The sequence below is a fragment of the Meleagris gallopavo genome, chromosome 1, assembly GCF_905368555.1.
Source record: "Meleagris gallopavo chromosome 1, MGAL_WU_HG_1.1, whole genome shotgun sequence".
Classification (NCBI taxonomy): Eukaryota; Metazoa; Chordata; class Aves; order Galliformes; family Phasianidae; genus Meleagris; species Meleagris gallopavo.
The window spans coordinates 76,494,399-76,522,355 of record NC_139404.1 but is presented as its reverse complement, the minus strand read 5'-3'; the positions used below and the strand labels follow the sequence as shown (position 1 = coordinate 76,522,355).

The window sequence follows — 27,957 nt, the reverse complement described above, 5'->3', positions numbered from 1 at the left end:
GGCCACCAACCTCCCCATTTAATACTAGACCAGGCTGCCCAGGGCCCCATCCAACCAGGCCTTGAACACCTCCAGGGATGGGGTGTTCCAACCTAAATCTTCCCTCTCTCAACTTAAAGCCATTGCCCCTTGTCCTGCTGTTATCTACCCTTGGCAAGAGTTGACTCCCCTCCTGTTTGTAGGCTCCCCTGAGGCACTGGAAGGAGGTCACCTTGCAACCTTCTCTTCTCCAGGCTGAACAAGCCCAGCTCCCTCAGCCTGTCTTCGTGGGGGAGGTGCTCCAGCCCTCTCATCACCTTTGTAACCCTCCTCTGGACCATCTCTAACATCTCCCTGTCTTTCTCATATTGGGGGCCCCAGACCTGGATGCAGTACTCCATCCAGATGGGGCCTCACAAAAGGCAGAGTAGAGAAGGACAGACACCTCCCACTCCCTGCTGCCCCCCCCCCTCTTCTGAAGGAGCCCAGGGCACCATTTGCTTTCCGAGCCGTAAGAGCACACTGCTGGCTCACGTTCAGTTTTTCATCCACAGCTGTACTACACAGGAATGGAGACTTTCATGGCCTAAGCTGAGCGGCCCAGGATTTTTCTCAAACTGATAGGAGTCAGAAAGAAGTGCAGGTGACCAACACACACAAAAACTAGCCAGAAGACAGACAAAAAAAAAAAAGTCACTGGTTACAGTCGCTAAGGTTTTGTTTTCTTAAACCATAAAGGCGATTAAAGCTTTCCAGCTTCTGTAAAGCTTCCGCGCGTGAAACGGAAAAACGCACCTTCCACCTCAAAAGGTCGAACCGCCCTTTTTCCCCGCCGCCACGCCGAGGCAGGAAAGGGCGGGGAGCCATGTCGCTCTGCGCGCCTATCAGTCCTGGAGTTCCACGCTGAGCATGCGCGTAAAGGCGGAAGCCGCAGGGCCGCGGGGAAGACGGTTCGGGAGGTGAGTGAGAGAGAGGCTGCGTTACGTCCGACGGCGGTAGCGGAAGAACGCGGTGCTTGGTGCCAGCGGGAGCCGGGGAGCCGTTGCCGTGTCTCATGCGGCCTTGGGAATCGACGGCGGAGGGCTTTTTCTGCCTGTTATCCGGCGGCGTCTTTCCCCCCGAGCAGAAAGCTGGGCCGGTTAAGGTCGGCTCTTGTCACGGAGTTGGGTTCCCCAGTCTTTTACCAGGATGCTGGGAGCGTGCGGCATGCAGCGATACCACCAGGAAGCTCTAAAGAAGAACCGGGTGATGCTGGCGAGAGAGCTGGTTTTAAAAGAGTTGATGGAACACATGATAGAGAAGGACATCATCACCATTGAGATGGTGGAAATGATACAGGTATGCAAATTAAATTCGATTGCTCTGTTAGCTTTATTTCTGCCTAAGCTCAGTGTCACTCTTGGTACCAGCAGTATAGTTAAATTCTTGTATTTCTTACCTGTGTGCCTAGTGTCATTGTTTGGACAACACATGCAACAGCATGGGTCTTTTTTGCAGCTTGCAGGAGCACTGGAAGCTGCTTTTGGCCATATGGGTTTTGTCTGATTTAGTAAATCACTGCCTTGTATGCTGGCCTGTAGCTATGACAGGCTGCTTTTCATGAGCCAGGGGAGTTCTTCTCACTGGGAGATAATTTGTCTTTCTTTCTTGCATTTGTAAAAGCAGGAAAAAAGAGCAAACAATTTCCAAAAGAATTCTGTGGGAGTGTACAAATGAATGTGTTATAAACTAGCTTGCTTTGGCACCTGTGCATCTTTTGCTCAAAGAATTTGTATTTCATGTCTTTTTTAAGTTGTATGATCTAAGACTATCAAATGACAAATATTTCTCACAAGCTTTTCTTACTTATGCTGAGCAACACGTACTAGAATCATACTTGAAAGGGACCCTCAAGGATCATGAAGTTCAACTTCTGTCTCCACACAGGAATTCAAAGCCTGTGTTTGAGTGTCCAAACAATTCTTGAACTCCAGCAGCTTGGGACCATACCCACAACCCTGGGGAGCCTGTTCCAGGGCCCAGTACCCTCGGTGAAGAACCTTTTCCTAATCTCCAAACTGCTTATCCCTGATGCAGCTCCATGCTGTTCTCTTGGTTCCTGCCACTGTCACCAAAGAACAAAGATCAGTGCCTGTCCCTTGTCTCCCCTTGTGTGGAGCTGTAGGCTGCCATGAGGCCTCTCCTTAGCCTCCTCTTCTCTGAAGGCTAAACAAACCAAGGGGACTCAGCCATTCCTCATACATCTTGCCCTCCAGACTCTTCACCATCTTCGCAGCCCTCCTTTGGATTCTCTAATATTACTATGTCCTCCTTATGTTATGGCACACAGTGCTGGAGGTGAGGCCATGCAGAACAGAGTGGGACAAACTCTTCCCTTACCCAGCTGATAGTGCTGGGCCTGATGTACCCCAGGATATGTTTGGCCTTCTGGCTATCAGGGCACAATACTCGCACAGATTCAACTTGCCATCAGGCAGGACTTCCAGATGCTTCTCTGGAAGACTGTGCTCAGCTTTTCATCCTGCAGTTTGTACATAGAACTGCGATTGCCGTGTTCCAATACTGAATCCAGCACTTGCTCTTCTTAAACTTCATGCAATTGGTGATTGTTCAGCTCCCAAGTTTGTCAAGATCTCTCTGTAGGGCAGAGGTAATTGGAAAAACTTTTGGATTGGCCATAGACATTCTGTAACACACTGAAAACGGTACAGGCTGGAGCAATAGGTCTTCAAAGAGAAAGCAAACTGTATAAGAAATGAGTGAAAGCATGCACTTTAAGGCTAACGTAAGCACTTGATACACTATTTGTAATGTAAGATTGAGGATCTTGTCTGAAGGACAGATTCTAAAAAATAGAATTTTTTTTGGTTGATTCAAGAGCAGATGGCATGAATCTGACACTAACAAGTTTTTGAAAGGAATGAAAAAATAACTTTTTGATGATTTTTGACTGAGTGTGTGTCAAAAGATAACACGCCAAGTCATGACAGATGCAGGCATTCTTGTCTTAAGTATCTCCAATCCCTAGTGAAAGAAAACAAAGATAATAAGTGTGAAAGTGGAGAGTGATGCAAGAACTAATGAAGTATGAGTGGTGAGTAGAAATATTCAGTTGCTGACCTGGAGGTAGAAGGAGAGGAAAAAAATAATAAATTTTCTCAAAGGTAGGTTAATACCAAATACAGTAATCTTTTAGAAAATACCACCATATCGAACAAATCTTAAACTGAGACTGAGGGGGCGGGGGGGTCTTCCCTTACAGATATATCTGAGTAAAAGAAGCTGCAGCAATACTTATTAATGGATAATCAACAAGGAGGAAATTTTAGAATGGAAGAGTTAGGTAAATAGTACACTTTCTAAGCAAATGTGAGAGCTTAGCTGTGAATAGAAGTAGCAACCTGAGCAAGAGAACAAAGTGTCTTGAACTACTGTTTCAGCATATCAGCATATGAAATTGGAAATTACAGTGAAAACAGAAATGTGACAGGGACATGAGGAATGTATTCACAACTGAAACCAGTAGTACTGTAAAATATGTATTGTACTAGAAATGTAGAAATGAGGGGAGTGCTTGCAGAATACTTTTTATCTATTGTAGAGTAGTAGTAGTAACATTCATTAAAATAAAAGATCTTTTAAGTCAATAAGCACATCTACTGTGAATTTGCAATAGTCTTCCTCTCTCTGGCTCAAATATAAGCAAAGGACTTAAGTACACTGTTAAGTAGACTTCTCTAGTGCTCTTAAGTATCTTTATCAGTCACATAGACAGTGAGATTGAGTGTACCCTCAGCAAGTTTGTTGATGACACTATGCTGAGTGGTGCAGTTGCCATAACAGAAGGAAGGGATGCCATCCAGAGGGGCCTGGACAAGCTTGAGAAGTGAACCCACACGAACTTAGTGAGATTCAACAAGGCCAAGCGCAAGGTGTTGCACTTGAGTCAGTGAGATCTCAGTTGTGTATACAGACTAGGAGAAGAAACTCATTGAGAGCAGCCCTGCAGCAAAAGGACTTAAAAGGATCTAGTGGACAAAAAGTTTGATAAAAGTCAGCAGCATGCATTCGCAGCCCAGAAGGCCAGCTGTACCCTGGACTGCATCAAAAGAGAGGTTGTCAGCAGTGGGAGGGAGGTGATTATCCCCTTCTGCTCTACCCTCATGAGGCCCCATCTGGATTACCACATCCAGGCTAGGAGACTTCAATACAAGAAAGATGTGGAGCTGTTGGAGTGGGTCCAGAGGAGAGCTAAAGAAATGATCAGACAGGTGGAGAACCTTTACTATGAAGAAAGGCTGAAGGAGCTGGACTTCTCCAGCTCAGAGAAGAAAAGGCTCTGGGGAGACCTCATTCTGGTCTTCCAGTACTTAAAGGGAGCTTATAAGCAGGAGGGAGACTGACTTTTTACACTGTCTGATAGTGGTAGAACAAAGGGGAATGGTTTTAAACTAAGATAAAGGAGATTTGGATTAGATACTAAGAGGACATTTTTCACTCAGAGGGTTGTAAGGTATTGGAACAGGATGCCCAGAGAAGCTCTGGGTGCTTCATTCCTGGAGGTGATCAAGACCAGGTTGGATGGGACCCTAGGTAGCCTAATTTAGTGGGTACCAATCCTGCCCATAGCATGGATTCAAACTAGATAATTTTTTAAAGTCCCCTCCAACCCAAGCCATTCTATGATTCTTGAAAACCTATAATACTGACAACTTTGTAACTTAGTGGAAATACCAGTAGAGAAATGCCCTTGTGTCTGATGATAGAGCATAGGTTTTCCTGGGTTTGTGACTGTCTGGTTTCTGTGTCTTTCTAGCCACTCAAAGAATGAAAAGAGATCTGCATAAATAATTATGTTTAAAATCAAATAAGAATTGCACTAGTGGTGTGTGGGTTTTTATTTAAATTAAATGAAAGAGTAAACAAATTGGTTCTGTAATAGGGTACATCACTTAGACTTTCGTAATTTAAATGAAGTGAAATAGAACAAGGGGCCTGAGGAGATGAAGGTATGGGATTTAGAATCAAAGGTTGGAAGCAACCTTAAAGACAATTTAGTTCTAACCCTCTGTAGGGACATCTTCCACTAGACCAGGTTGTTTGAAGCCTTATCCAGCCAGGCCTTGGACACATCCAGGAATGGGGCTGCCACAGTTTCTTTGGGCAGACAGTTCCAGTGCCTTGCTACCCTTAGAGCAAAAAAATTCTTCCTAAATTATAATCCAGGTCTCCCTACTTCTAGTTCAAAACCATTGCCCCTTGTCCAAACACTACTCCCTTTGGTAAAGAGCCTCTCCCCATTATTCCTGTAGGTCCCCTTTAGGTAGTGGAAGGCCCCTGTAGTGTTTCCCCTGGGGCCTTCTTCAAGCTGAAGAACTCAACTCTCAGCTTGTCTTCATACTAGAGATGTGCAAGCCCTCTGATCTTCTTTGTTGCTCTCCCCCAGGCCCACACTAACAGGTCCATGTCTTTCTTATGCTGGGTTCCCCAGAGCTGAACACAGTATTCCAGGTGGGATCTCATGAAAGTGGAGTAGAGGAGGAGAATCACCTGCCTCAGCCTGTTAGGTACACTTCTTTCAATAAAGCCCAGGGTATGATTAACTTTCTGGGTTGCAAACACACATTGCAAGCTTGTATTCAGTTTTTCATCCAGCAGTATACTTAAATCCTTCTTTGCAGGGCAGCTCTCAATCCAGACAGTTTTCAGCCTGTATTTGTGTTCAGGATTGCCTTCCCCAGATGCAGAAGAACCCTACATTTGGTCTTGTTGAACTTCATGAGGTTTGTGTGGGCTCACCACTCAAGTCTGTCAAGATCTCTGTAAATGGCATCCCCTCTCTCTACAGAGCCAACTGTACAACTCAGCTTGGTGTCATCCACAGGCTTTCTGAGGGTGAATTCAATCCCACTGTTTTTGTCACCAACAAGGATGTTAAATAGTGCCAGTCCCAATATCATCCCCTGATGAATACCATTTGTCACTGGTCTCCCCATGGGCACTTGAGTGTGACTTTCCAACTAATTCCTTAACTACTAAGTGACCTATCAGTTAAATCCACATCTCTCCAATTTAGAGACAAGATGTTGTGCTGAACAAGGTCAGATGTCTTGCAGAAGTCCAGGTAGATGACCTCAGTTCCTCTTCATTCATCTTCTTTCCCTTTTAAAGTTGGGGATTATATTTTCCCCTTTTCCAGTCACTGCAAACTTCAACACACAGCTACAATTCCTCACATATGATGGATAGTGGCTTAGTAACTTCATCTGCCAGTTTGCTCATAACCATCAAATGTGTCTTGTTAGGTCCCATGGTCTTGTGCACCTTTGCATTCCCTAAATAGTCACAAACCTGATTTCCTCCTACAGTGGGCAGTTCTTTCTCCCAACCCCCGACTTTGATTTCCATGAGTTAATGGATGTGGCTAAAGCACTTTCCCATGAAGGCTGAAGCAAAAAAGTAATTGAATACCCCAGCCTTCACCATATCATGAGTAACCAGCTTTGCCATTTCCTTCTAGACAGGTCTCATATTTTACCTAGTTTTCCTTTTATCATTGTCGTATCTATAGAAGTTTTTGTTGTTGCCCTTTATGTCCCTGGCCAGATGCAATTCTGGACTTTCCTGATTTGATCCCTACCTACTCAGACAGTGTCTCTGTTTTCAGCCAAGGCTACCTGTCATCATTTCTGCCTTCTCTAGTCTTCCTTTCTGAGTTTGGTTGGGAACTTCTGGTTCATCCATACAGGCCTCCCAGTATGTTTACCTGACTTCCTCTTTGTTGGGGTGCATCACTCATGAGTTTGGAGGAGGTAATCCTTAAATATTAGCCCGCTTTCTTGAGCCTCTCTTCCATGAAGGGCCTTATCCCTTGATTTTCTACAAAGGAGGTCCCTTAGAGACCAAAATCTTCTCTCCTGAAGTCTAGAGTTTCAAGTTTGCTGTGTAGCCTCCTCACTTTCCTAAGGACCTTGAACTTCACAGAATCACACAGAATTGTAGGGGTTGGAAGGGACCTCTAGAGATCATCGAGACCAACCCCCCTGCCAAAGCAGGTTCCCTACACCAGGTCACACAGGTAGGCGTCCAGGTGAGACTTGAATATCTCCAGAGAAGGAGACTCCACAACCTCCCTGGGCAGCCTGTTCCAGTGCTCCGTCACCCTCACCGTAAAGAAGTTCTTACACACATTCGTGCAAAACTTCCTATGCTGCAGCTTATGTCCATTTCCCCTTGTCCTGTCTCCACGTACCACTGAAAAGAGACTGGCCTCACCACTATGGCCGCCACACCTCAGATATTTATAAACCTGGATCAGGTCCCGTCTGTCTTCTTTTCTCAAGGCTAAACAGACCCAGTTCACTTAGCCTTTCTTCATAGGGGAGATGCTCCAGGCCCTTCACCATCTTTGTGGCCCTCCGCTGGACTCTTTCCAAGAGATCCCTGTCTTTTTTGTACTGGGGAGCCCAGAACTGGACACAGTACTTCAGATGAGGCCTTACCAGGGCAGAGGGGGAGGATCACCTCCCTCGACTAGCTGGACACGCTCTTTTTAATGCACCCCAGAATGCCATTCGCCTTTTGGCCACAAGGACACACTGCTGGCTCATGGCCAACCTGTCATCCACCAGGACGCCCAGGTCCCTCTCTGCAGAGCTCCTCTCCAGCAGCTCATCCCCCAGCCTGTATTGGTGCATGCAATTATTCCTCCCTAGGTGTAAGACTCTACACTTGCTTTTGTTGAACCTCATCCGGTTTCTTACTGCCCAGCTCTCCAGCCTGTCCAGGTCTCGCTGAATGGCAGCACCGCCTTCAGGCATGTCAGCCAATCCTCCCGACTTCGTATCATCAGCAAACTTGCTGGGGGTGGCCACTATCCCCTCATCAAGGTCACTGATGAAGATGTTGAACAAGACCGGACCCAGCACAGACCCCTGGGGGACACCACTGGTTACAGGTCTCCAGCCAGACTCTGCACTACCAACGACAACCCTCAGCGCTCTGCCAGTCAGCCAGTTCTCAACCCACCTCACTGTCCACTCGTCTGTCCCACACTTCCTCAGCTTTGTTATAAGGATGTCGTGGGAGACAGTATCAAATGCCTTTCTAAAAATCAAGATAGATTACATCTACCGCTCTTCCCCCATCCACCCAGCATGTGACAGCATCATAGAAGGCCACCAGGTTGGTTGAGCACGACCTCCCCTTGGTGAACCCATGCTGACTACTCCTGATAACCTCCTTTTCTCCAAGTTGTCTGGAGATGGTATCCAGCACAAGCTGTTCCATCACCTTTCCAGGGACAGAGGTGAGGCTGACAGGCCTATAATTACCCAGATCTTCCTTCTTGCCCTTTTTGAAGACCAGAGTGACATTGGCTATCCTCCAGTCTTCAGGGACCTCCCCTGTTGTCCAGGACCTCTCAAAAATGATGGAGAGCGGTTCGGCAATGACCTCCGCCAGCTCTCTCAGTACACGTGGATGCACCCCATCAGGTCCCATGGACTTGTGCACCTTAGTACTGCCTAGGCGCTCACGCACGGACTTGTGCACCTTAGTACTGCCTAGGCGCTCACACACGTCCTCTTTCCTGACTAAAGGGAAGTCTCCCATTCCCCAGACCCTCTCACTAACCTCCAGGGTGTGGGATTCCTGCGGAAGAGCCTTTTCACTGAAGACGGAAGTAAAGAAGGCATTCAGTATCTCTGCCTTCTCAGCATCCCCCGTTACCAGAACCCCCCCTCACTTAGTAAGGGGCCCACATTCTCTCTAGCTTTCCTTTTGCTGTTAACATACTTGAAGAAGCCTTTTTTATTATCCTTTATCACTTTAGCTAGATTCAACTCCAGACAGGCTTTAGCCTTCCTCGTTGCATCCCTGCAGGCCCTGACTACATTCCTATATTCTTCCCAAGTGGTCAGACCCTTTTTCCACATTTCATGGACCTTCTTCTTTCCTTTGAGCTTGCGCATGAGCTCCTTGCTCATCCACACAGCTCTCCTGCCGCCTTTTCCCGATTTCTTGCTTACAGGGACACAGCAATCCTGAGCTTGGAAGAAGAGCTGTTTACTTCAGTATTTCATGGTGACTGCTGCCAAGGCTGCCCTTGAACTTTGTATTCCCCCACCTCCTTGTTGGTGAGAACAAGGTCCAGTGTGCACCTGTCCTCATTGGCGCCTCTATCACTAGAAGAGGGTTATCTTCAGTGTATCCCAGGAGGATTGTTTATGCCTTGCTATTTTGTCATTTCAAAAGATATCAGGGTGGTGGAAGACCCCTGTGAGGACTAGGGCTTGTGAATGTGAGACTGCTCCTGTCTGTCTATAGAGAGCATCATCCACTTGTTCTTCTGATCAGGTTGTTTGTAGCATCCTGCAACTATGATATCACCTATCCCTGCCCTCCTTTTAATCTTGAGCCATAAACTCAGTTAGCATCTCATCCATTCCAAGGAAAAACATCATGTACTGCATCTGGACCCTGACATAGAGGGCAATACTCCCTCTCATCTTCCCTGCCTGTACTTCCTAAAGAACATGTGTCCTTCTGTTCTAGTACTCCACTAGTGTAATTAATGAATATGAAGATATAATTATGAAGTAAACAAGAGAGTTTGACAAAGCAGATTATGATAACAAAATGAGAATAGATAGAATGCTTACCTGCATCCTGGGCTCACTACAAAACTCCAGAGAAGGGATCTCCAGAAGAGGTCCTTCTCCACTGGCAGTCAGCTCTTAAATGGGTCTAGGAGAGGTGGAGCCAGGCTCCACCCCTTGCAGCAGCACAGGTGAATTGCCTTCACCTGTGCTCCCAGGGCTGACTCATTGCTCGCCTTAGGTGATCAATCAGAGGTTCAGGCCATGATTCAGTATTTCCCATGCACTCCAGCCATAAGAGTGTGAGGTGCTAGACCAGTTCTGAAACTTACTTGTAATAATCAAGAGAAAGATGGGAAAGTAGGGTGTTTTAGGAAGAGCAACTGAAGACAGAGGTGTTTGAGACAGATGAAGAGTTTGCATGGAATGTGAAGAGTAAGCAGAGAGTCCATAGCTGAACACTGGAGAAGAATTAATAAACAGGCACAGCTTTCTTTGATGACCAAATAAGAGAAATTAAAAAACTGACAGGAATTAAATTGGTTCATTCTGAAAGGTACTAAATGATATGAGTTGTAAACTGCTGTTTTTAAAGTTAAATCTGAAATCCTTCTTTAATGCCTTCTTGACAGAGCATTAGATGTTTCTCCAGAGCTCCAATATAGACCTTCAAAATTGCAGATACGATCGCTAGGACTTTGTTTTGCTTTTAAAACAAGTTGAACACTGTACTGTACTATAACTGCAAACTAGAAGATCATGGAGATCACGGCTGGCCAATATTTTGTCTTGTCTTGGCTGTATTGAGTGACGAGGAACTGCCTTGGACCACACATATATAAAAGATATAGTTAATTTAAGTAATTATCAAAACTTATTTATTTATTACTAAAACATTAACAAAGCAACAAAACATAAAACTAGTAGGGTATTTGACCTTGTTTTTGTGAAACTAATGCATCAGTGTCTGATTTGATGGCAGTGGTTGCAATTCCTAGTGAGTTCTCAAGATGTTTGTCAGAGATTTTTCTTGAAATTTTACTCTTCATCCTTGAAAATAGTTGTTCACAAATGTATACCTTCAGAAAGCAATGGCATGAATAAGGTATGATTGTGAAGTGAGAGATATTTTTCTCGGGTAAGACAAGGCTAATAAAAATGTTGTGAACAGATGTGATCAAATTTTTGAGTTGAATGTCTGATTGCAACTCTATATATTCCGTTTGTAAATTCATAGGTAATGCATTTGTGCCAACTGAAAATAGAGTTGCAAGTATATTTTTAAAATGATGATTTTTTTTTTCTGTAATCTCGGAACCTGTTCCTTTATCAAAATTGAAAGCAGGGCTGCATATTTTTCTCTGTTCACAGTACTGCATATAAAAACTACAAACTACATATAATTATTTGCCATAACTTGAGTTAGCACTGCAGTGTGCCCTGGTTCCCATGCCCTGGTTTCAACCCAGACAGAGCCAGTTGCGCACTGATATTTGACTGTTGCTGGGCAATGGATGTGCGCCTGGGGCTGGGCTGCTTGGCAGGGAAGAGCCACTGCCGTAATGGCACAGGGCAGGTAGCTCCTGCAGAATCAGCTGGTCCAGCCCGCGTGCAGCCCACAGCTGCAGTTTGAACGTTGCAGTTAGAGATACTTAAAGGCTTTGGGTTGATTAGTACACAGTAGTGAAGATATCACTTTGATTAGGATGTTTGTCAAAGGTATAAGGTATTCTGCATATATATTCTGATTCACTAATAAGACCCATACATTGGGATTTTGATAGAAGAATTGAAATCAGAGTTTATCATGCAAACCTTCATGTTATATAGATTATCAAGTTCGACTGAAGATGCAAAAATGAATTTAGGATATATTAGAAAATAAAATGGAAGGTGTCTATTATATGAAAACTTTACTTCTGAATGTTTGCTGAACATTATTTAGCATAACGTAAATAACAGCAGTGGAAGTTACCTCTGGGGGTACAGCACTTTGGGAGTTTAAGGAGGGGTTCAGGAAGAAGTCAACTGAAAGCTGACTATTGTACATACAAACTGCAGAACACAAATGTTATGAAATGTTCTTAACTTTTCAATATAACTTAATATCCAATTCTTGAGGTTAGCCTGTGTTCTTATTTATGATATATGCCTCAAAATCATAAACTATGAAGGCATAAGATGAAGAAAATTAATCATCTTGAGCTTGGCCTAAACTTCTGCAGATCTGCTAGAAAGGAAAAAAAAACAATAGGCACTTTAGAATATCAGCAGTCAATTTACCTTATTAGGTAAAATAAAATTCATTGGGCCTTCTTCAAAACATACATGAATGCAACTGGTTATCTTCTGCAGATTGATAGAGAACTGTTACTAGGGTAGAGGGACAAGTATTTTCATACCTGAAAGGCACAGGAGGGATTAGTGCATGCATTTCTATTAAAATAGTATTCAGAAAGGTGTAGTTTCTGTGAGATCAGGAAAGGGCGCTTGCATCCTCAAAAGGAATAAGACATTTATAAGAGGAGGCTAAAAGAGATTGACATTTTTACTTCAGCAAATCTAGATTTTAGTAAGAATTTTATTAAATAAGAAAAATGGCAGGAATTTGAAGCCAAGGGACATTGTTGATAGAAAACTAAATGCTATTAGCCAATCATGAATGAACATAGCTTGAAATTTCAGAATAGGTTCGTAAGCATTGGATCAAAAAGATTTGCATTCTCATTCCAAACAGTGTGATGAGACAAAAGCCGAAGTACTTTTAAGAACAAACAGGATTAATTTTATAAATGGAAACATGATGGTGTGAAAATCTTCTGTAGCAGACTATATACATGTGCAACTTAAGGCTTTTTTTCCCTTGTGATTGCTAACGTAGTGTTAGTACTTTGTTCTATGTAACTCACCAACCATTTCATAGGAGAAATCTTGGATTGAAGTGGCAATTCAAAGAAAGTAAAATGAATTCCATGGGACTTGTAAAACCTATTTTCAGTAACTAATATTTTAGTATGTGATGTTTCAGTTTTCTTAACAGGGAGGGCTTTTACAAGTTAGACAGTTTGTTTGCAAATGTCCTATGACTGTTTTACGGAAACAAAAATTTGATTTTTAGTTGTTTCCTTTTCTAATATATTGCTAGGCTTCATTGGCATAAATGAAACACATTATACATACATGGTATCTTTTTGGAATTCACTACAGGAAATGAGTGTTTTCCATGACACTTTCCAAGGGCTTTGTGTATTAGTACATGAGACGCTTACATTGAGCACTAGTGGAAATGGATTCTGGACTTTGTGTTTGGTGAGGGTAAATAGGTACTATTCAGATAGTAACTGGAAGTAGGAGATTAGAGAGAAGAGGGTGTACTACTGTCTATGGTAATGTGTGAATTGTTGGCTTGCTGTGTTGTCATATACTCTCTCCCTTGAGCTGGTAGGAACAGAAGGGTGGCAGTGAAATCAACTAGAAAAAGCCATTTAAATGTGATCTAACACAGCTAAATATGGTAATGGAACATTTACATGAAGGAAAAAGATTGAGTTGTTCTGAAGCTTAACTGAAAATAAATTGCATTGGGGTAATACCTAGAGTGTGAATTTTGTTTCTTCTTTTTATCTAGGCCAAGTCCGGAAGCTTCAGCCAAAATGTGGAATTCCTGAATTTGTTGCCCAAGAGAGGCCCTAATGCCTTTTCAGCCTTCTGTGAAGCTCTACAAGAAACCAAACAGCAGCACCTGGCAGAAACAATCTTGAAGACAGAATCCAGCTTGAGACATGGAATTGCAAGGGTACAACATTTTTAAAAAATAAAACATGGACTGCATTAGGATTGGGTTTGGACACAGATACATGTTTTTCATATGCTTAGAAAAAAAAATTATTAGAAAGGAAAGGATGGCATTTAGTTGCAAGTTGATACTGCCCTGCAGTAGCCTTAGGGTAAAAGAACAAAATGAATTTGGGATGAAGAGAATTTTTACAGAGAAGTGGGGAATGGTTAAGGTTGGCAGGGACCTCTGGAAGTAATCTGGTCCAACCCCTTTCTCAAGCAGGGCCATTTTGAACAGGTTTCCCAGGACCATGTCCAGGCTCTTTTTTTTATTATTTCTAAGGATGGGGACTCTACAGCCTCTGTGGGCAACCTCTGTCAGCACTCAGTTACCCACACAATTGTGTCCAGGTGTTCAGACAAAATCTCTTATGTTCTTGTTTGAGTGCATTACCTCTTCTCATGCCTGAGTGTTACTGAGTTATCTCTAGATCTATCTGTGGCCGAAACAGGAGGACTGCAGGCCCACAGCCAAAAAAGGGAGATGGGGGTCAACGATCTTAGGAGGGAAGTTGATTTACTAATCATAATAGTGGAAATACAAGTTAATTGGGATTGAAGCTAATAAACCAAGTAAATGAGAGAGAGGGTGTCCAAAACCAAAGACCCTACTCTAAAGCTGATGGTGAGATGGCTAGGAAGCATGCATTGCTGAGACAAGCAGTGAAAGGGAGAGTAGTCTCGTGACTTGGAAGCAGTTTTTCCCTCTGAATGGAAAACAGAATCACAAAGTCCTCTGGGGCATGTAGTTCTTCTTTTCTGAGAACCAGGTACCCAGAAAGGAACTGGAGCATTAACTCTTCAACTCCCAGTGCTCTACATGATGTTATGATGTGGAATACCACTGACAAAAATCATAAAACCATGACACTGGGCATCACTGAAAGGAATGTCTCCCTTCAGTGTTTGTGCTCACTGGTAAGGTCCCCAAGACTTCTGTATTCCAAGCTAAGCAGTCCCAGTTTTCTCAGCATTTCCTCATATGAGAGGTGCTCAACTACCTTAGTCATATTTGAAGCTCTTTTTTAGGCTCTTTCCAGTACGTCACTTTCTTTTACTGGGAAGCCCTGAACTGGATACCGTACTTCAGGTGTGGCCTCACTGGACCTAAGTAGAAGGGAAGATTCACCTCATTTGATCTAATCTGCTGGCAAGGCTCATAATGCAGCCTGGGATACCATTAACTTTCTTTGCCACAAAAGGCACATTGCAGGCACATGTTCAACTTGGTATCTACCAGGGTCCCTAAGACATTTTCTTCAAAGCTGCTTTCCAGACAGTCAGCTCCCACCAAATGTGATTATTCCTCCCCACATGCAGTATTTTGCACTTCTTGTTGAATTCCGTGATGTTTGTGGGCATTCCTACATCTGACACACTCTGATGTATCATCAAGAATGTAAAAGCTGCAAAAATATGTATTTTTTCTAAAATCTTTTAATTTAGTGTTCTTTGAGTAGAAAGCTACTTAGTATCTGCAGTTGTTAACATTAGATAGAAGGAAGAATTTAATAAAAATTCAGTATTCTCAGTGCACTGTAAAAGATGGAAGTCTAGTAAACATTTTATACTAAGGAATAAAGACTAGAATGATATTTTTGAGCAGAGATATTACCTTATTAAAATGTAGAAATTATTATACTAAAAAAAAAATGAAGTCTTGAAAACAACCAGAAAGAGGAGTTATTGAATGAAACAAGTCTTGTCTAAAATTAGGAGGATGTGATACCTCATCCTAGGATGTCCCAGCATGGGATTTGAGTGAAGGTAGGGATGAGTAAATGAAGGAAGGAAACTGTCATTAGCAGGAATTGCTGTTATCATATCATGAACTCTTTTATTTGGATTATATATTGGATTTTATTTGGATTATATTGTGTCTTATGTTAAATTGTATATAATATATAAAAAATATACAAGGGTTGCTGCAAAAATAATGCCTCTTATTTCATTATGATGTTCCACAATGACAGAGGCTGATGATGGTATGGCAGTGGAGGCCGAACTTTCCCACCAATATTCCATTACATTTTTTTGCTTTGCAACAGATGGAAGCAGAGTGGCAGTCTGACAAAATGGCGTATGAAGCATTGAAGAACTGAATTCCTCAGTGTGGAAAAAATGGCAGCCACTGACATTTGTCAGCACTTGCTGAATGTTTTTGGAGACAAAACAATAGATGTGAGCACAATGAGACGATGGGTGGTGCATTTCAAGCAACAACATAATCATAGCACTGTAAAACAGTGGCTCAGCTCCAATGGTGCAGAATTTTAGAATCACAGCATGCAGGCTCTTCTTCATCATTGGTGAAAGAGCATAGGTAGTGGTGGTGGCTGTGTTGAAAAGTAGTATTTTGTAGCTGAGAATGTATCAAGAAGTGTTTTTGTGCTCTTTGTATCTTTTGTCGTTTCCATGGAAACAAATAGGAGGCGTTACTTTTGGAGTGATCTAAGTATTACAGTACGTCATGTATTGTATGTAAATATCTGTGTCATTGTCTGTGATACCTACAGCCTTATTCTATAGAGAAAAAAAAAATAGGTATCTTTTGCCAATTTTTTAAGGATTTATTGCATGTCTTGTAGCTTGAACAGCGTTATGGATCAGATCTTCCACTTCCTCTGAGTGAATCATGTAATTCAAAGAGACCACGCTTGATTGGTGAGTCACACAATACATCATGAAAACTTGATTATCAACTGTCTGGTTGGTTGCCTCTAATTTCCTAATGCTCTGTTATCTCAATTTCAGAAATAATCTTGACACCACTTAGCTCATCCTAAGAATACAAACATGGGAATGAACTGACTGTATTATGATAAGATATAAGAGGCAAAATTAGTCTGGAAAATGACATTTAAGTAGCATAGTGGAAGAGAAAACCTGATTAGTTAGCTTCATTTATTCATGTAGGAGATTTCATTGCTTAAATAGAATGGGTCAGCTGTAAAATTTTAGATATTCAAAGAATTTCTTTTTTGTTTAAGGCGTACAATAGAATGCAAGTGAACTAGAACTGTGGAAGGATACTAATAATTGGCAGTATTCCAACTTTTTTCTTAACAAATGATTTCAAGTACGAGACGTTATCTATGTAATGTCAGCTGAAATGGATAACTGTATTCCATTGAATTCAGCAAATCAACTTTACCTCAGCAGGCATTTGTGATTTAGGTTAGGGAGCTGGTTTTTGGAATGAATCTCCTTGTTAGATTTCATGTTACCTCTGGTAACACCTGGACAGTACTAATTTACCTTAACCACAACTTTGGTGTTGTGCTGCTTACTACTAGGAGCTCTGTCTGATATTAAAGATCAAATGTATAGGTTTGAAATCGTTTTTGGTTGTTGTTTTGTTGGCTGTTGTTTTAGGTATGAAGGTTATAGGTTTTTTAGATAGCATGTGTTTCTCCAGTTGGGAGAAATGCTCAAAATGCTAAAAAGTATTTCAAAAGAGACCATGAACTTTTTAACTGAACTATTAACTCTCTTTTTTCAGGACAAGGGATTGAGCATCTCTTAATGTTAATTAATTGATTCTCATTCCCCTTGTCTGCTGCTGACCGAGTTGTTCAGAGACAGATAAACAACACAAAAAGAGCATTGCACTTTACGGAAGGAAAACTATCCAGTTTCATCACTAATGCACCAGTTGAGCATAAAATGAGATCTCCAATTGTATCCAGCAAGAATGGAAATCTTTTATGAAAGGAAAAGCACTACTCTATTTGAATGCTTCTAGTAATAGTTCATCAGCTTAACTGGAGAATGGATGAGATACTGTGCAAAAAGACAGAAAAGCACTGCTTTAATTTTCAATATAAATTCTGTTCTTATACTCAGTAAAACTAAATTTGCTAGGCCTTAGGTTAATCTACAAAAAAGACAGAATATAAAATGTGTTGCCAATTAGAAGTATATTGGAAAAGTGTATTTTTTATATTTGTTTTTTTACGGTATGTGTAATGTCTTTGATCAAGCAAAATGTTCAGACATACAAGTTGTATAAGACATGAATATGCCTTAGACCACATTATTTCTGAATTTGCAAATACAGAGGGTTTGTAGCTAGAATTTTTGTTATTATTTATATTTTTCTTTTGCACAAAACTAGTGGAACGTTCTTTGGACAGTGGAGATGGCCCTTCGATTCCTCCAGTGAAGCACTGCACTCCTGAATTCTATCATGACCACCAGCACTTAGTAAGTTGTTGATAGAGAAAATCTCCTTCAAAGGTGAAATATTTAGATATATCAGCTGATACACACTACTTAAAACTGAGTAAAAACACATACTTCATTATGGGTACATGTTAGTGTTATGGTGTGTTTATGTGTGACTGCAAGTAACTGTACAATATTAGAACTATTTTTCAGCTCACAGTCACAATTGTGGCTCTTTTAATTTTCTACTGTATCAGGAAAAGTCTCCTTAGGTGCAGAAATAAGATCAGGATTCTGTGCAGTAGTGAGCAGAAGAACCTGAATTTCTAATCCTTTTATTTATCTTCAGAAGTTATATAGATAGTCATAATTATTTTTCTGTTTGTTCCATTTGTAAAGCATAGGTTGTGGTGGTGTAGGCTTAAGAAAAAGAAATAATTTTTTGTGATAGTGCAGACACATTAGTAGGATTACACTACAACTTAACTCTTAACACTTAACTCTTCTGTAACAGGCTCTCTGTTCAATAAAACATTTTTCATGGCTTTTTTTTTTTTTTCTTTTTTTGTAACTGTTGGGGAGACCTAATTTGCCAACATCAGCATGAGTCTGGCTTAATTTCTTTTTATATCTGTGTCTGGTTACACTGTATTTGATATGCTTCTTCAGTATTAAATTTCACTTCCAATTTGCAGGGATGTTATTACCAATTTATTATTAGTTTGTTGTTGGTAGAGTGGAAGGGGCAAGGTGGTTTTGAAGACACCCTTCTTAAATTAGTTTTTTTCCCTATTAACTTTTCTTGTCATCCGTGCTACTTTGAAGATCCATGATTTATTGCTGCCTGCTGCTACAGTTGCCCTCACTCACAGGCTGTTTTACATCTCTTCTTGCTCCCAACCACAATTAGGAAATGTAAGCTAAATTTTGCTTAATGTTTTCCTAGGGCCTTTGGTGAGTATGACCAAAACTTGTTTGGCCCTGCAGGGGTATGTGTGGAAGGTGAAAAGCATTAGCAAGAGCTAACTCACAGTTAGAAATGTTCAATCTATTTTCCTTATAAAACAGGAAATAAGGCAAGCTATTACAACATCTTATTAATATTGTTGTAGGATCATTAGCTGTGGAAGCTTGCAGAAACAGTTGCCTTTGAGACCTTTTGCAATATTTGCTATATTAAAAAAAAACAAAACAACAACAACAACAACAAACCAATATTTCTTTTACCTCTATTGTTTTTGTGCCTCCTCAAACTAGAAATCCTACATATCATTAGTAATTAAGTTGGTATATGGGGATTGGTGTTATACACAGACTCTATTATCTTCTTGCATAGTCTAAATATACCAATTTTAAATCTTCTTCTCAGGCATACAAACTGATATCAGAGCCCCGAGGCTTAGCACTTATTCTCAGCAATATCCATTTCAGCAGTGAAAAGGACTTGGAATATCGTTCAGGTGGAGATGTGGACTGTGCTTCCCTAGAGCTGCTTTTCAAGCATCTTGGATATCAAGTGACTGTCTTTCATGATCAAAGTGCAGAGGTAAGGGAGATCCTATTACTACTACTTTAGAACCAGTATGGCTGAGTTTGTAGCTGTGATGCTGACCAGTGTAAGCATCTGTTAAAGTGCTTCAATATCTCAGCTAGACTCCAGTGTTAGTATAAAACCTCTGTAAAGCAACAGTTGCTGTCTCCTTTGTTAAATCCGTATGTACCAACTCCAATATTTGCTGTGTCCCCCACCATTAACCAATATGGAAGAAGTCACAGAATCATATAATCACCAAGGTTGGAAGAGACCTCCAAGATCATCAAGTCCAACTGTCCACCTACCACCAATATTTCTCCACTAAACCATGTTCCTTAGTACAATATCTAAACATCTCCAGGTGTGGTGACTCCACCAGCTCCCTGGACAGCCCATTCCAGTGCCTGACTGCTCTTTCAAGAAGAAATTTTTCCTAATATCCAACCTGAACATCCCTGGCACATCTTGAGTCCATTGCCTTTTGTCCTATTGCTAGTTTCAGAGGAGAATATGCCAATCCTCACTTCACCACAACCTCCTTTCAGGTAGAGAGCTGTAAGATCTTCCCCAAGTGTCTTTCAGAGTAAACTGTCCCAGTTTCCTCAGCCACTCATCAGAAGACTTGTCCTCCTGACCCCTCACCAGCTTCATTGCCCTTTTCTGGACATGCACCTGGGCCTCAGTGTCTTTCTTGTAGAAAGGGGCCCAAAACTGAGCACAGTACTTAAGGAGCAACCACACCAGAGCTGCGTACCAGGGAATGATCACTTCCCTGCTCCTGCTGGCAGCACTATTTCTGATAAAAGCTAGGATGCCATGGGCTTTCTTAGCTATCTGGCTCATGCTAACCTGCTGGCTCGTGATTAGCTGAGCACTGACCAACACCCCCAGGCCCATTTCTCCCACACAGTCTTCCAGCCATTCTGCCTCAAGCCTGTAGCATTACTTGGGGTTATTATGGCCAAAGTGCAGGATCTGGCACTTGGTCTTGTTGAAGTTCATCCCAATGGCCTCAGTCCAGGTATCCAGCCTGTCCAGATCACTCTGTAGGACCTTCCTATCCCCAGTCAGATCAACACTTCCTCTTAATTAGTGTCATCTGCAGCCTTACTGAGGGTGCACTCAGTCCCCTCATCTAGGTCATCAATAAAGACATTAGCAGGACAGACTCCAGTACTAATCTCTGAGGAGCACCACTCGTGACCAACCAGTCACCAACTAGATTTAGCTCCATTCACCACCTGGCCTGGCCATCCAGTCAGTTCTTCTCCCAGCAAAGAGCGCACCTGTCCAAGCCATGGGTTATCAGCTTCTCCAGGACAAAACTGTGGGAGACAGCATCAAAAGCTTTGCTGAAATCTAAGTAGATGATGTCAATAGCCTTTCCCTCACCCACCAGGCAAGTCGCAAGATTGTAGAAGGAGATCAGGTTGGTCAAGCAGGACCTGCCTTTTGTGAAACCATGCTGGTTGGACCTGATTGTCAAACAGTCCTGCAAATGCTATGTGATCTCTTCTGTAACCTTCCCTGGCACCAACGTCAGGTTGACAGGTCTGTAGTTTCCTGGATCCTCCTTATGACTCTTCTTGTAGAGGGGAGTAACATTGGCAAGATTCCAGTCCTCTGGGACCTTTCTGGTTGACCAGGAGTGCAGATATATGATGGAAAGCGGCATGGCAATCTCAACCACCAGCTCCTTTCCCCTTTGGGTGAATCCCATCTGGCCCCATGGACTTGTGACAGTCCAGGTAGAGTAGCAGCTCTTTAAATGTTTCCACCTGAATTGAGGGGTTTAATACTTCTTCCCATCTCAGACTTCCTAGTCAGGGAGTAAAGTTCTCCAAAACTAATCAGTCTGACTTTTAAAGACAGATGTAAAGAAGGCACTGAGAACCTCAACCTTTTCCTTATTCCGAGTGGTCATGTTCGCTGCCGCATCCAGTAAAGGATGGAGATTGTCCTTAGCCCTCATCTTACTGTTAATCTGTTTGTAAGAAAAAGGTTTTTGTTCTCTTTTACTACAGCAGCCAGGTTGAATTCAAGCTGAGGTTTTGCATTTCTGATTTTCTCCCTACATATCGTAACAGCTTCTTTGTACTATTCCCTAAGATGTCTATCTCTTATTCCAAAAGAGGTAGACTCTTTCTCCTGGAGCCTCAAAAGAAGTTCCCTGTTCATCCACACTGGTCTTCCCCACCAGCTCATCTTAGGGCATGGAGGACAGCCTGCTCCTGCACCTTTAAGACTTCTTTTTTGAGGGGTGTCCAGCCTTCCTGGGCCCTTTTATCCTTCAGGACTGAATCCCAAAAGACCCTCCCTAACAGTGTCCTGACTAGTTCAAAGTCCACCTTCAAGAATTCCAAGGTAGCAGTTTGCTGGCTCCCCTCTTGACTTCACCAAGAATAGAGAACTCTGCCATTTCATGGTTGCTCTGCCCTAGACAGCTCCTGATCTCTACATCCCTCATCAGTCCTCCTTCTTCTGTGAACAGTAGGTATCAGTGCAGCTAAGTCCAAGTGATTCCTGCTAAACAGTGTTATACTTAAGACTGAATGATACGTAAAAGAATATTTTTTTCTATATTATGGAACAGAAATCTTTTGTCCTGCGTATGTATGTAGGGTTTATTCTGTAATAGGAGAGCCATAGCTTAGGAAAATCTAAGCCATTCAATATTTTTCCCTGGACATTAACCCATTTTCCCCACGTAATTCTGGGAAGCATGAAATAATTCTTCTTTCTTACAGGAAATGGAGAGTGCATTGGAGAGATTTTCTAAGCTGCCAGACCATCAGGATGTGGATTCCTGTATTGTAGCTTTACTTTCCCACGGTGTAGAGGGTGGGGTTTATGGCACTGATGGCAAACTCCTACAGGTATATTTACTCTGTCCTGATGTGTTGTAGTTACATCTTGGAAAGTGAAAATGGAAAGAGGGAAAAAAAACAGAAGGGGATGGGGAGACTGAGGATTTTACTCTTTTTAAATAAAAAGCAAAAATAAGAGCTTGTGTAAAGAAAATGGTAGCAATAGCTATGAGAAGTCTGTAAGATAAGGAATGACATAAATATTTGTTAGATGATAAGTTGTTACTCCTTTTTCTCTTTACATGCACGTACCAGGTAGAGCACGTGAACTCAAACTAACAGGAGCCCAGAGTGGGGAGGTGGGAGGATGTTTGTGATGCAGTGAGTTTGGAGATAAAAGAGTAGTGAGGTAATAACCAAAATATGAGGAAGCAAAGTGAGTCTGGGATTGGCTAACAAAGGTTGCTGTAAAGAATATTTGGATTATTTTTTTTCTTCTCTCAGTTGCAGGAGGCTTTCAGGCTCTTTGATAATGCAAACTGCCCCAATCTCCAGAATAAGCCCAAAATGTTCTTTATTCAGGCCTGTCGGGGAGGTGAGTGCCTAAATACTAGAAGCTGTGATTTGTCATCCCATTAAGGCTCATTTTACACACGTACACGCCCTCACATTCAACTTGCTGTCAACTCTCCTCTTTGCTTCTCTCAGGTGTAAGTGGGATCCATATTCACCTCCCTCTGCCCTGCTGCTGCCACTGCATCTGTTGCTCTGTAAGTGTCTTCTGTTCTGCATGAGGTGTGTGCATTGACTTGCAGACCACAGAGCACCTCAGAGACGTAAAGCTCTATATATTCATATATATTATATATGAATTACTATATATGAGTTATTTAATAGATGAGTTACATAACTCATATATTAAGACTTCCTCTTGTTATACCTGCAATAGGGGGAAAGGGGCTTATGGTGCATCGAATTAAAGCACAGCATGAAGCGGTACACTAGCATTCGAGTCTTGCATGAGTCCGTGTCTCTCCCTTGATCTTGGATATGTTGTTTCTTGTGGTGCCTCATGAGCTATCAGAGTAGACTGCTATTTGTTCTTTGTTTTCTTTTTCTTTAATCAGTCTCCTATTTTCAACCTTTTTCACATGCAACTATCAAACTCATTTAATTCTCATAAATTGTTATTTTTCCAATCTATATGTTCCTATCATTTTCTTCTTAATTCTGCTGTTCGCTTTTCCTCCTGTTGTAACTAAACATATCTATAACAATCTACCCTTCAGATATGCAAATGACCAAATTTCTTCCTTCATATGGACTTTCACAAATAACTGTGAAACTAGGAGTACTCCAAAGAGAAGTTTTGTCTTGGATAGCTTTTGGTTTTTTCTTTTGTGATAGAGAAGTTCTGTTTTCTAGCATGTATCCTTTTTCCCCTATTTTTCTTTTGTTCCTTGCATTTGTTTCCTCTTTTTTTCCCAATTTTTAGCTGGTTTATAGTTTGACCTGTAACCAAGAGCATGTTTCATTCACCTGTTACCTACTCATGTTTAATCCTAACGCAGCAAAAAATGTAAAGTCTATGTAAAGCATTGTGGGTGTCACAAATATTTGATCCTTTAAGCATTTGGGAATACTGTAATATGCATTTTTAGCAGTATGAATTTGATGTGATTATATTCCTTATGTTATTGAATCCTTAAATATTCTTCAACAAATACAAACGTGCAGACTAGTAACAGCATGAATATGAGTTTAATAAGTCAGAATTGACTCTGACCTAGTTAGGTAATAAGGTTTATCTTACTGTAATGTTACCATAATGTATCTGTTCAAGTTTACATCCATGTTTGTCCTTTTCTTTCCATGAGGGTTTCAGGAGGGAAAGAGTGAGAAACTTGCTATGCAGGATGCTATAGAAGTGGGATATTACAATAGGCAAAGGATTGAGACTTGAACAATTTAAAGGGAAAAAAAAATCTTCCTTTCACTAAATATGCCTTTTTAATCTGGCTTGTAAAGCTTAATTAGTAGTTAGAACGGAATGCAAATTATGAATCAACTGAGCAGTCAGTAAAAATGTGTACCTTTTCATACTGGTGTTCAAAGGTTAGCCAATACTACTTTTTAAATATATATATATTTAAAAGGCTGTATAAGTGGTGTAGACAACTTTAGGTTAGCAGTCAGTCTCTCTGTGTAACCATGCAAGTTAGCTGGAGCCAGCCAAAGTTAAGTGAGAAGTGCATAGGTTACTCTTTTTCACTAAGTTTACGTAATAAGCCTTGTCTTTTCTCTATAATTGACACGTTTTAAATTTTTAAAATCTTTAGATGTGTAGAATTTATGTGGTCTACTTCATTTCCAAAGGACCTTTGGCATGGGTCTGCTAAAGAATTGAAGTAGTCCACTTAAAGTCAAAGATCAAAAGCCAATGGTGACAGAAAGCAGTGGGAAAAGACAGTTTGTCAGATTTCACCATGACATAAAATGGGGCTTTAAAAGCCATTTAGCATCCGTATTTAAGATAGGAGTTGATTCAGCAAAGAGAAGAACTGCTATAAATACTGACAAATGTGCAGTTAGCAGTTACTAAAATTGATTGAGAAAAGAAGGTCTAGGAGCTTCAGGGAAATTCTAACGACTTGGATGGCAGTTATTGATGATACAAATTAGAGCTAAAATATGCAAAGTAATATCTTGACAGGGTTAATGCTTTACATTTTTAGTTACATTGTTGACAGGGATGGTGATTGAAGACAAATGCATGAGGAAGACATCTAATTCTGAATCTTTAATTAAAAAAGCTTTGACTTGATATGTGATATAGTGTGAATAATATACCTTGACTATAGAATTACGTGCATCTTCTCTGAAGTAACATACACTGTGAACAGTAGTCTAAAGTTTTAACATGACAGAGAACTAAAAGGGTTTGGAGAAGTGTAATAAAAGGAAGAGGGGAAAAAGAGTGGTTAAAAATGTAAAAACAATCCATTCCTACCTTTAAGAGAGGAAGAAGGAGCATAATGGGAGTACTCATTAAATTTTGAACTATAGCATGGAATCATAGGATACATGTAACCTGTTAGACAATCACATTCCTCCCACTGTTGCTTTCATTTCTGAGGAGAAGAACCCATCTTGTTGCCTTATGAACTGTCCATCTCCTGTACATAGTTACAACATGTAACCAATTCTGCTGCCTGTTAAAGGATTAGAAATGCAAGTACATTTCTTAGGCACAACATAGCAACAGAGACCTACTGCCATCATAAAAGGAAGGCCACTGAAGTGAATACTTGGGCTTCCTAAAACCAGAATCTCATCCATGCTGTTAGGAAGTAGAATAGTAGATTTTTATCATATAGTAGAATAACAGAAGGGCTAAATTATGTAGAAAGCCTGTAAAATAGGTTTATTTTTATTGCAACATAGATGGACTGTCAGTGTTACTGCCACTGTTATTAGTGTAGATTACAATGGAAAATCTTCATCATTTAAACAACAAATTGAGGCTATCTAGAATCATCACGGTACATACTATTGAATCCTGGAAAGGATGTTATATATTCTCCAGGTATTAAACTAGATCTCCATATACTGTAGATCTCTCTCTCTCTAGTGTTTGGGATGAAATTATTTTTTCCATTGCATGTACAATGATTTTGGTTGAAGTAAGTGGTGTTATAGTCAGAATTTTGAATGTGAAGTACTTGGTCACTATTTTCTTGGAGTTAGACCTTAGCAACTAAAATTATAGTTCAGTCAGCATGTAGACTAGCCATCACATTATGTTGAGCACATTCAGCAATCACTGGTATTTGTATTAGTTTGTGCAGAAGAGCTTTCAGATGAGTTTTTTAAAAAGCTAAAAAAGCTAACAGCTTGTGCAGAAACTGTCATCTTGACAACAGTTGTGGCATCGCTGACTGGAGCACAAAAGTAAGGAAAACAGTAATTCAGGATAATATTTTTTTTTTCTCCCTCTCTTATTTATTGCTGCACTAATCACCAGATGAGACAGACCGGGGGGTGGATCAAAGAGATGGCAAAGAACGGTCAGATTCCCCAGGCTGTGAGGAGAGTGATGCAAACAAGGAAGAAAATCTCAAGCTGCGTCTGCCTACATGCTCCGATATGATCTGTGGATATGCATGTTTGAAAGGTACTAGAATTAAGCACTAATTCTTAGGGTCTTAAGAGTTTCTGTATGTCCATCTTCCCCTGGAACTTTATCGTGCATACTCTTTCTTCTCAGGCACTGCAGCCATGCGCAACACCAAGCGTGGATCCTGGTATATCGAGGCACTCACCACTGTGTTTGCAGAGGAGTCCCGAGACACTCATGTGGCTGACATGTTGGTGAAGGTCAGCTGTAATGTCTTTCCTTTCATACACTTGCCTGGTCTCTGAAGAGCCTTCAATTTCAAGTTGCTAGGATTAATATACTCTTTAAGCAAATGTTGTTGCCCTATTCCTAGCAAAATTATTACTTCTTTCCTCATTTAGATAGATAAATAGATATAATTAGAGATAGATAATTATGTACAGTTCCACAGTAAATTAATAGAAGTAAGAAATGTGTCAAAGGTTTACGGGCTGGTTCGGCCCAGTTCCACGACTTGCCGGGCAGAGGGATTTCGCAAAATCCACGCCTCTGGAAAAGGGAAATAGGGGACCCCAAAATAATTAAAAACAGCGGTAATGATCTGAGGAGAAGCAAACTAATTTACTAAATATGGTATCGGAATGCAAGATAACACAAATATAATGAGAGAGAGTTGTCCAAAAGGTGGATAGGCCTCACCATAACACTGAGGTGAGATGCACAGTCCGGTTGAGCAGCAGGGAGGAGAGCCTGATGAAGAAGAGAGAGGTCAGATGACCTACTACGGCCTTATATCTGCTCTCCCTGAGCAGAAATGATAGCAACACAGCAAACAGTCTTCTGGGGAATGTAGCTCTTCTTCTCTTCTGGGGCGGGTACCTGGAACTGGAGTATTAACACTTTAACTTGAAGTGGACTACGTGATATTATGATGTGAAATACCAATAACCAAAAACCATAAAACCATGACAAAATGCTAGGTTTCTTTGGCTCCTTCTGTTGTGCTTGTGTTGGCCACATTGTGAATTTAGGAGATTAATCTAACTTGCCAAGTGTCACTTTTCTAGCATAGATATAGTTTATTTTTTCAGATAGATTCGGCCTGAACTGGCTCAGTACGTAGCAGTACAAGCACTTGTACTCACATAAGGGGAAAATTAAGGAAATGAGAGGAGAGTGAAGACTGCAGTGTGCTCACAGTAACTAGAGCTGCACCTTAGTTCTTTCTCTCTCCTGTAGTTTAGAAAGGCAGTATACTGGTGATTAATTAATAAGATAAACAATAATTTTTAAGTAAGAAAAGCAATGACACTTTGTCTTCTTAACACTTTCAATCATTTTACTTTTTTAATCTTACATTTAGGTGAATAGACAAATCAAGCAACGAGAAGGTTATGCCCCAGGCACAGAATTCCACCGCTGCAAGGAAATGTCAGAATACTGTAGTACACTCTGTCAGGACCTGTACCTATTTCCTGGTTATGTGCCAGGAAAATAACCCTACTGGCTCCACTGGAAGAGAGATACTGCCAAAGCTGTACTGAGTATGGATGTGTACATTTCTGTTCTCACCGGCATGACAGCAGATGCCAAGCAAGGAATGCTATTTCATGTTTAGCCAGTCCAGTTCTTAATGTCTTTTACTAAAATAAGGTGGCAGCTCATCATAATCTGATTCAGTTCAGGGGTTAAAATACTAATATCTGATTTATTTCGTCTGTATGGATTTTGGTGAAAAGAGATCAGCAGTATAACTGGGAAAATCTGAGAATGTCCTTTGGAAGGAGGCATAAGGACATTTCTTAGAAATGTGAATGTGAAAAGAGAAATAGACTATCCATACAAATTTTGGAAGAGATAAGCCTTTCGGAGAGGAAAATGATTCATAAAATGCTACTTATTTTATGCTTTTTTTTT

General features: G+C 41.1%; 2 protein-coding genes across 6 annotated transcripts in view; one reads left to right on the top strand and one right to left on the bottom strand.

Annotated features, from left to right (window-relative positions):
* LOC100544165 (rap1 GTPase-activating protein 1) overlaps positions 1-9,663 on the bottom strand; it is a 61,392-nt gene extending 51,729 nt beyond the window's left edge. For 2 of the 4 annotated variants that reach the window (XM_085235883.1, XM_019617907.3), the window contains exon 1: positions 775-911. The gene's annotated coding sequence lies outside the window, so the exon portion shown is untranslated. Of the gene's footprint in view, positions 1-774; positions 912-9,641 lie in introns of those variants that run through there. The other 2 variants (XR_014886366.1, XM_085235905.1) reach the window with 2 other exon arrangements.
* Positions 1,168-27,957, top strand: part of CASP2 (caspase 2) — a 28,167-nt gene continuing 1,377 nt past the window's right edge. Inside the window, exons 1-10 of one of the 2 annotated variants that reach the window (XM_010717619.4) lie at positions 1,168-1,317; positions 13,207-13,374; positions 16,004-16,079; positions 17,533-17,621; positions 18,952-19,128; positions 21,864-21,992; positions 22,428-22,518; positions 25,948-26,097; positions 26,191-26,300; positions 27,404-27,932. In XM_010717619.4, coding sequence (XP_010715921.1) covers positions 1,168-1,317; positions 13,207-13,374; positions 16,004-16,079; positions 17,533-17,621; positions 18,952-19,128; positions 21,864-21,992; positions 22,428-22,518; positions 25,948-26,097; positions 26,191-26,300; positions 27,404-27,538 — 1,275 coding nt within the window. In that variant the 3' untranslated portion in view covers positions 27,539-27,932. Of the gene's footprint in view, positions 1,318-13,206; positions 13,375-16,003; positions 16,080-17,532; positions 17,622-18,951; positions 19,129-21,863; positions 21,993-22,427; positions 22,519-25,947; positions 26,098-26,190; positions 26,301-27,403; positions 27,933-27,957 lie in introns of those variants that run through there. The other variant, XM_085235917.1, reaches the window with a different exon arrangement.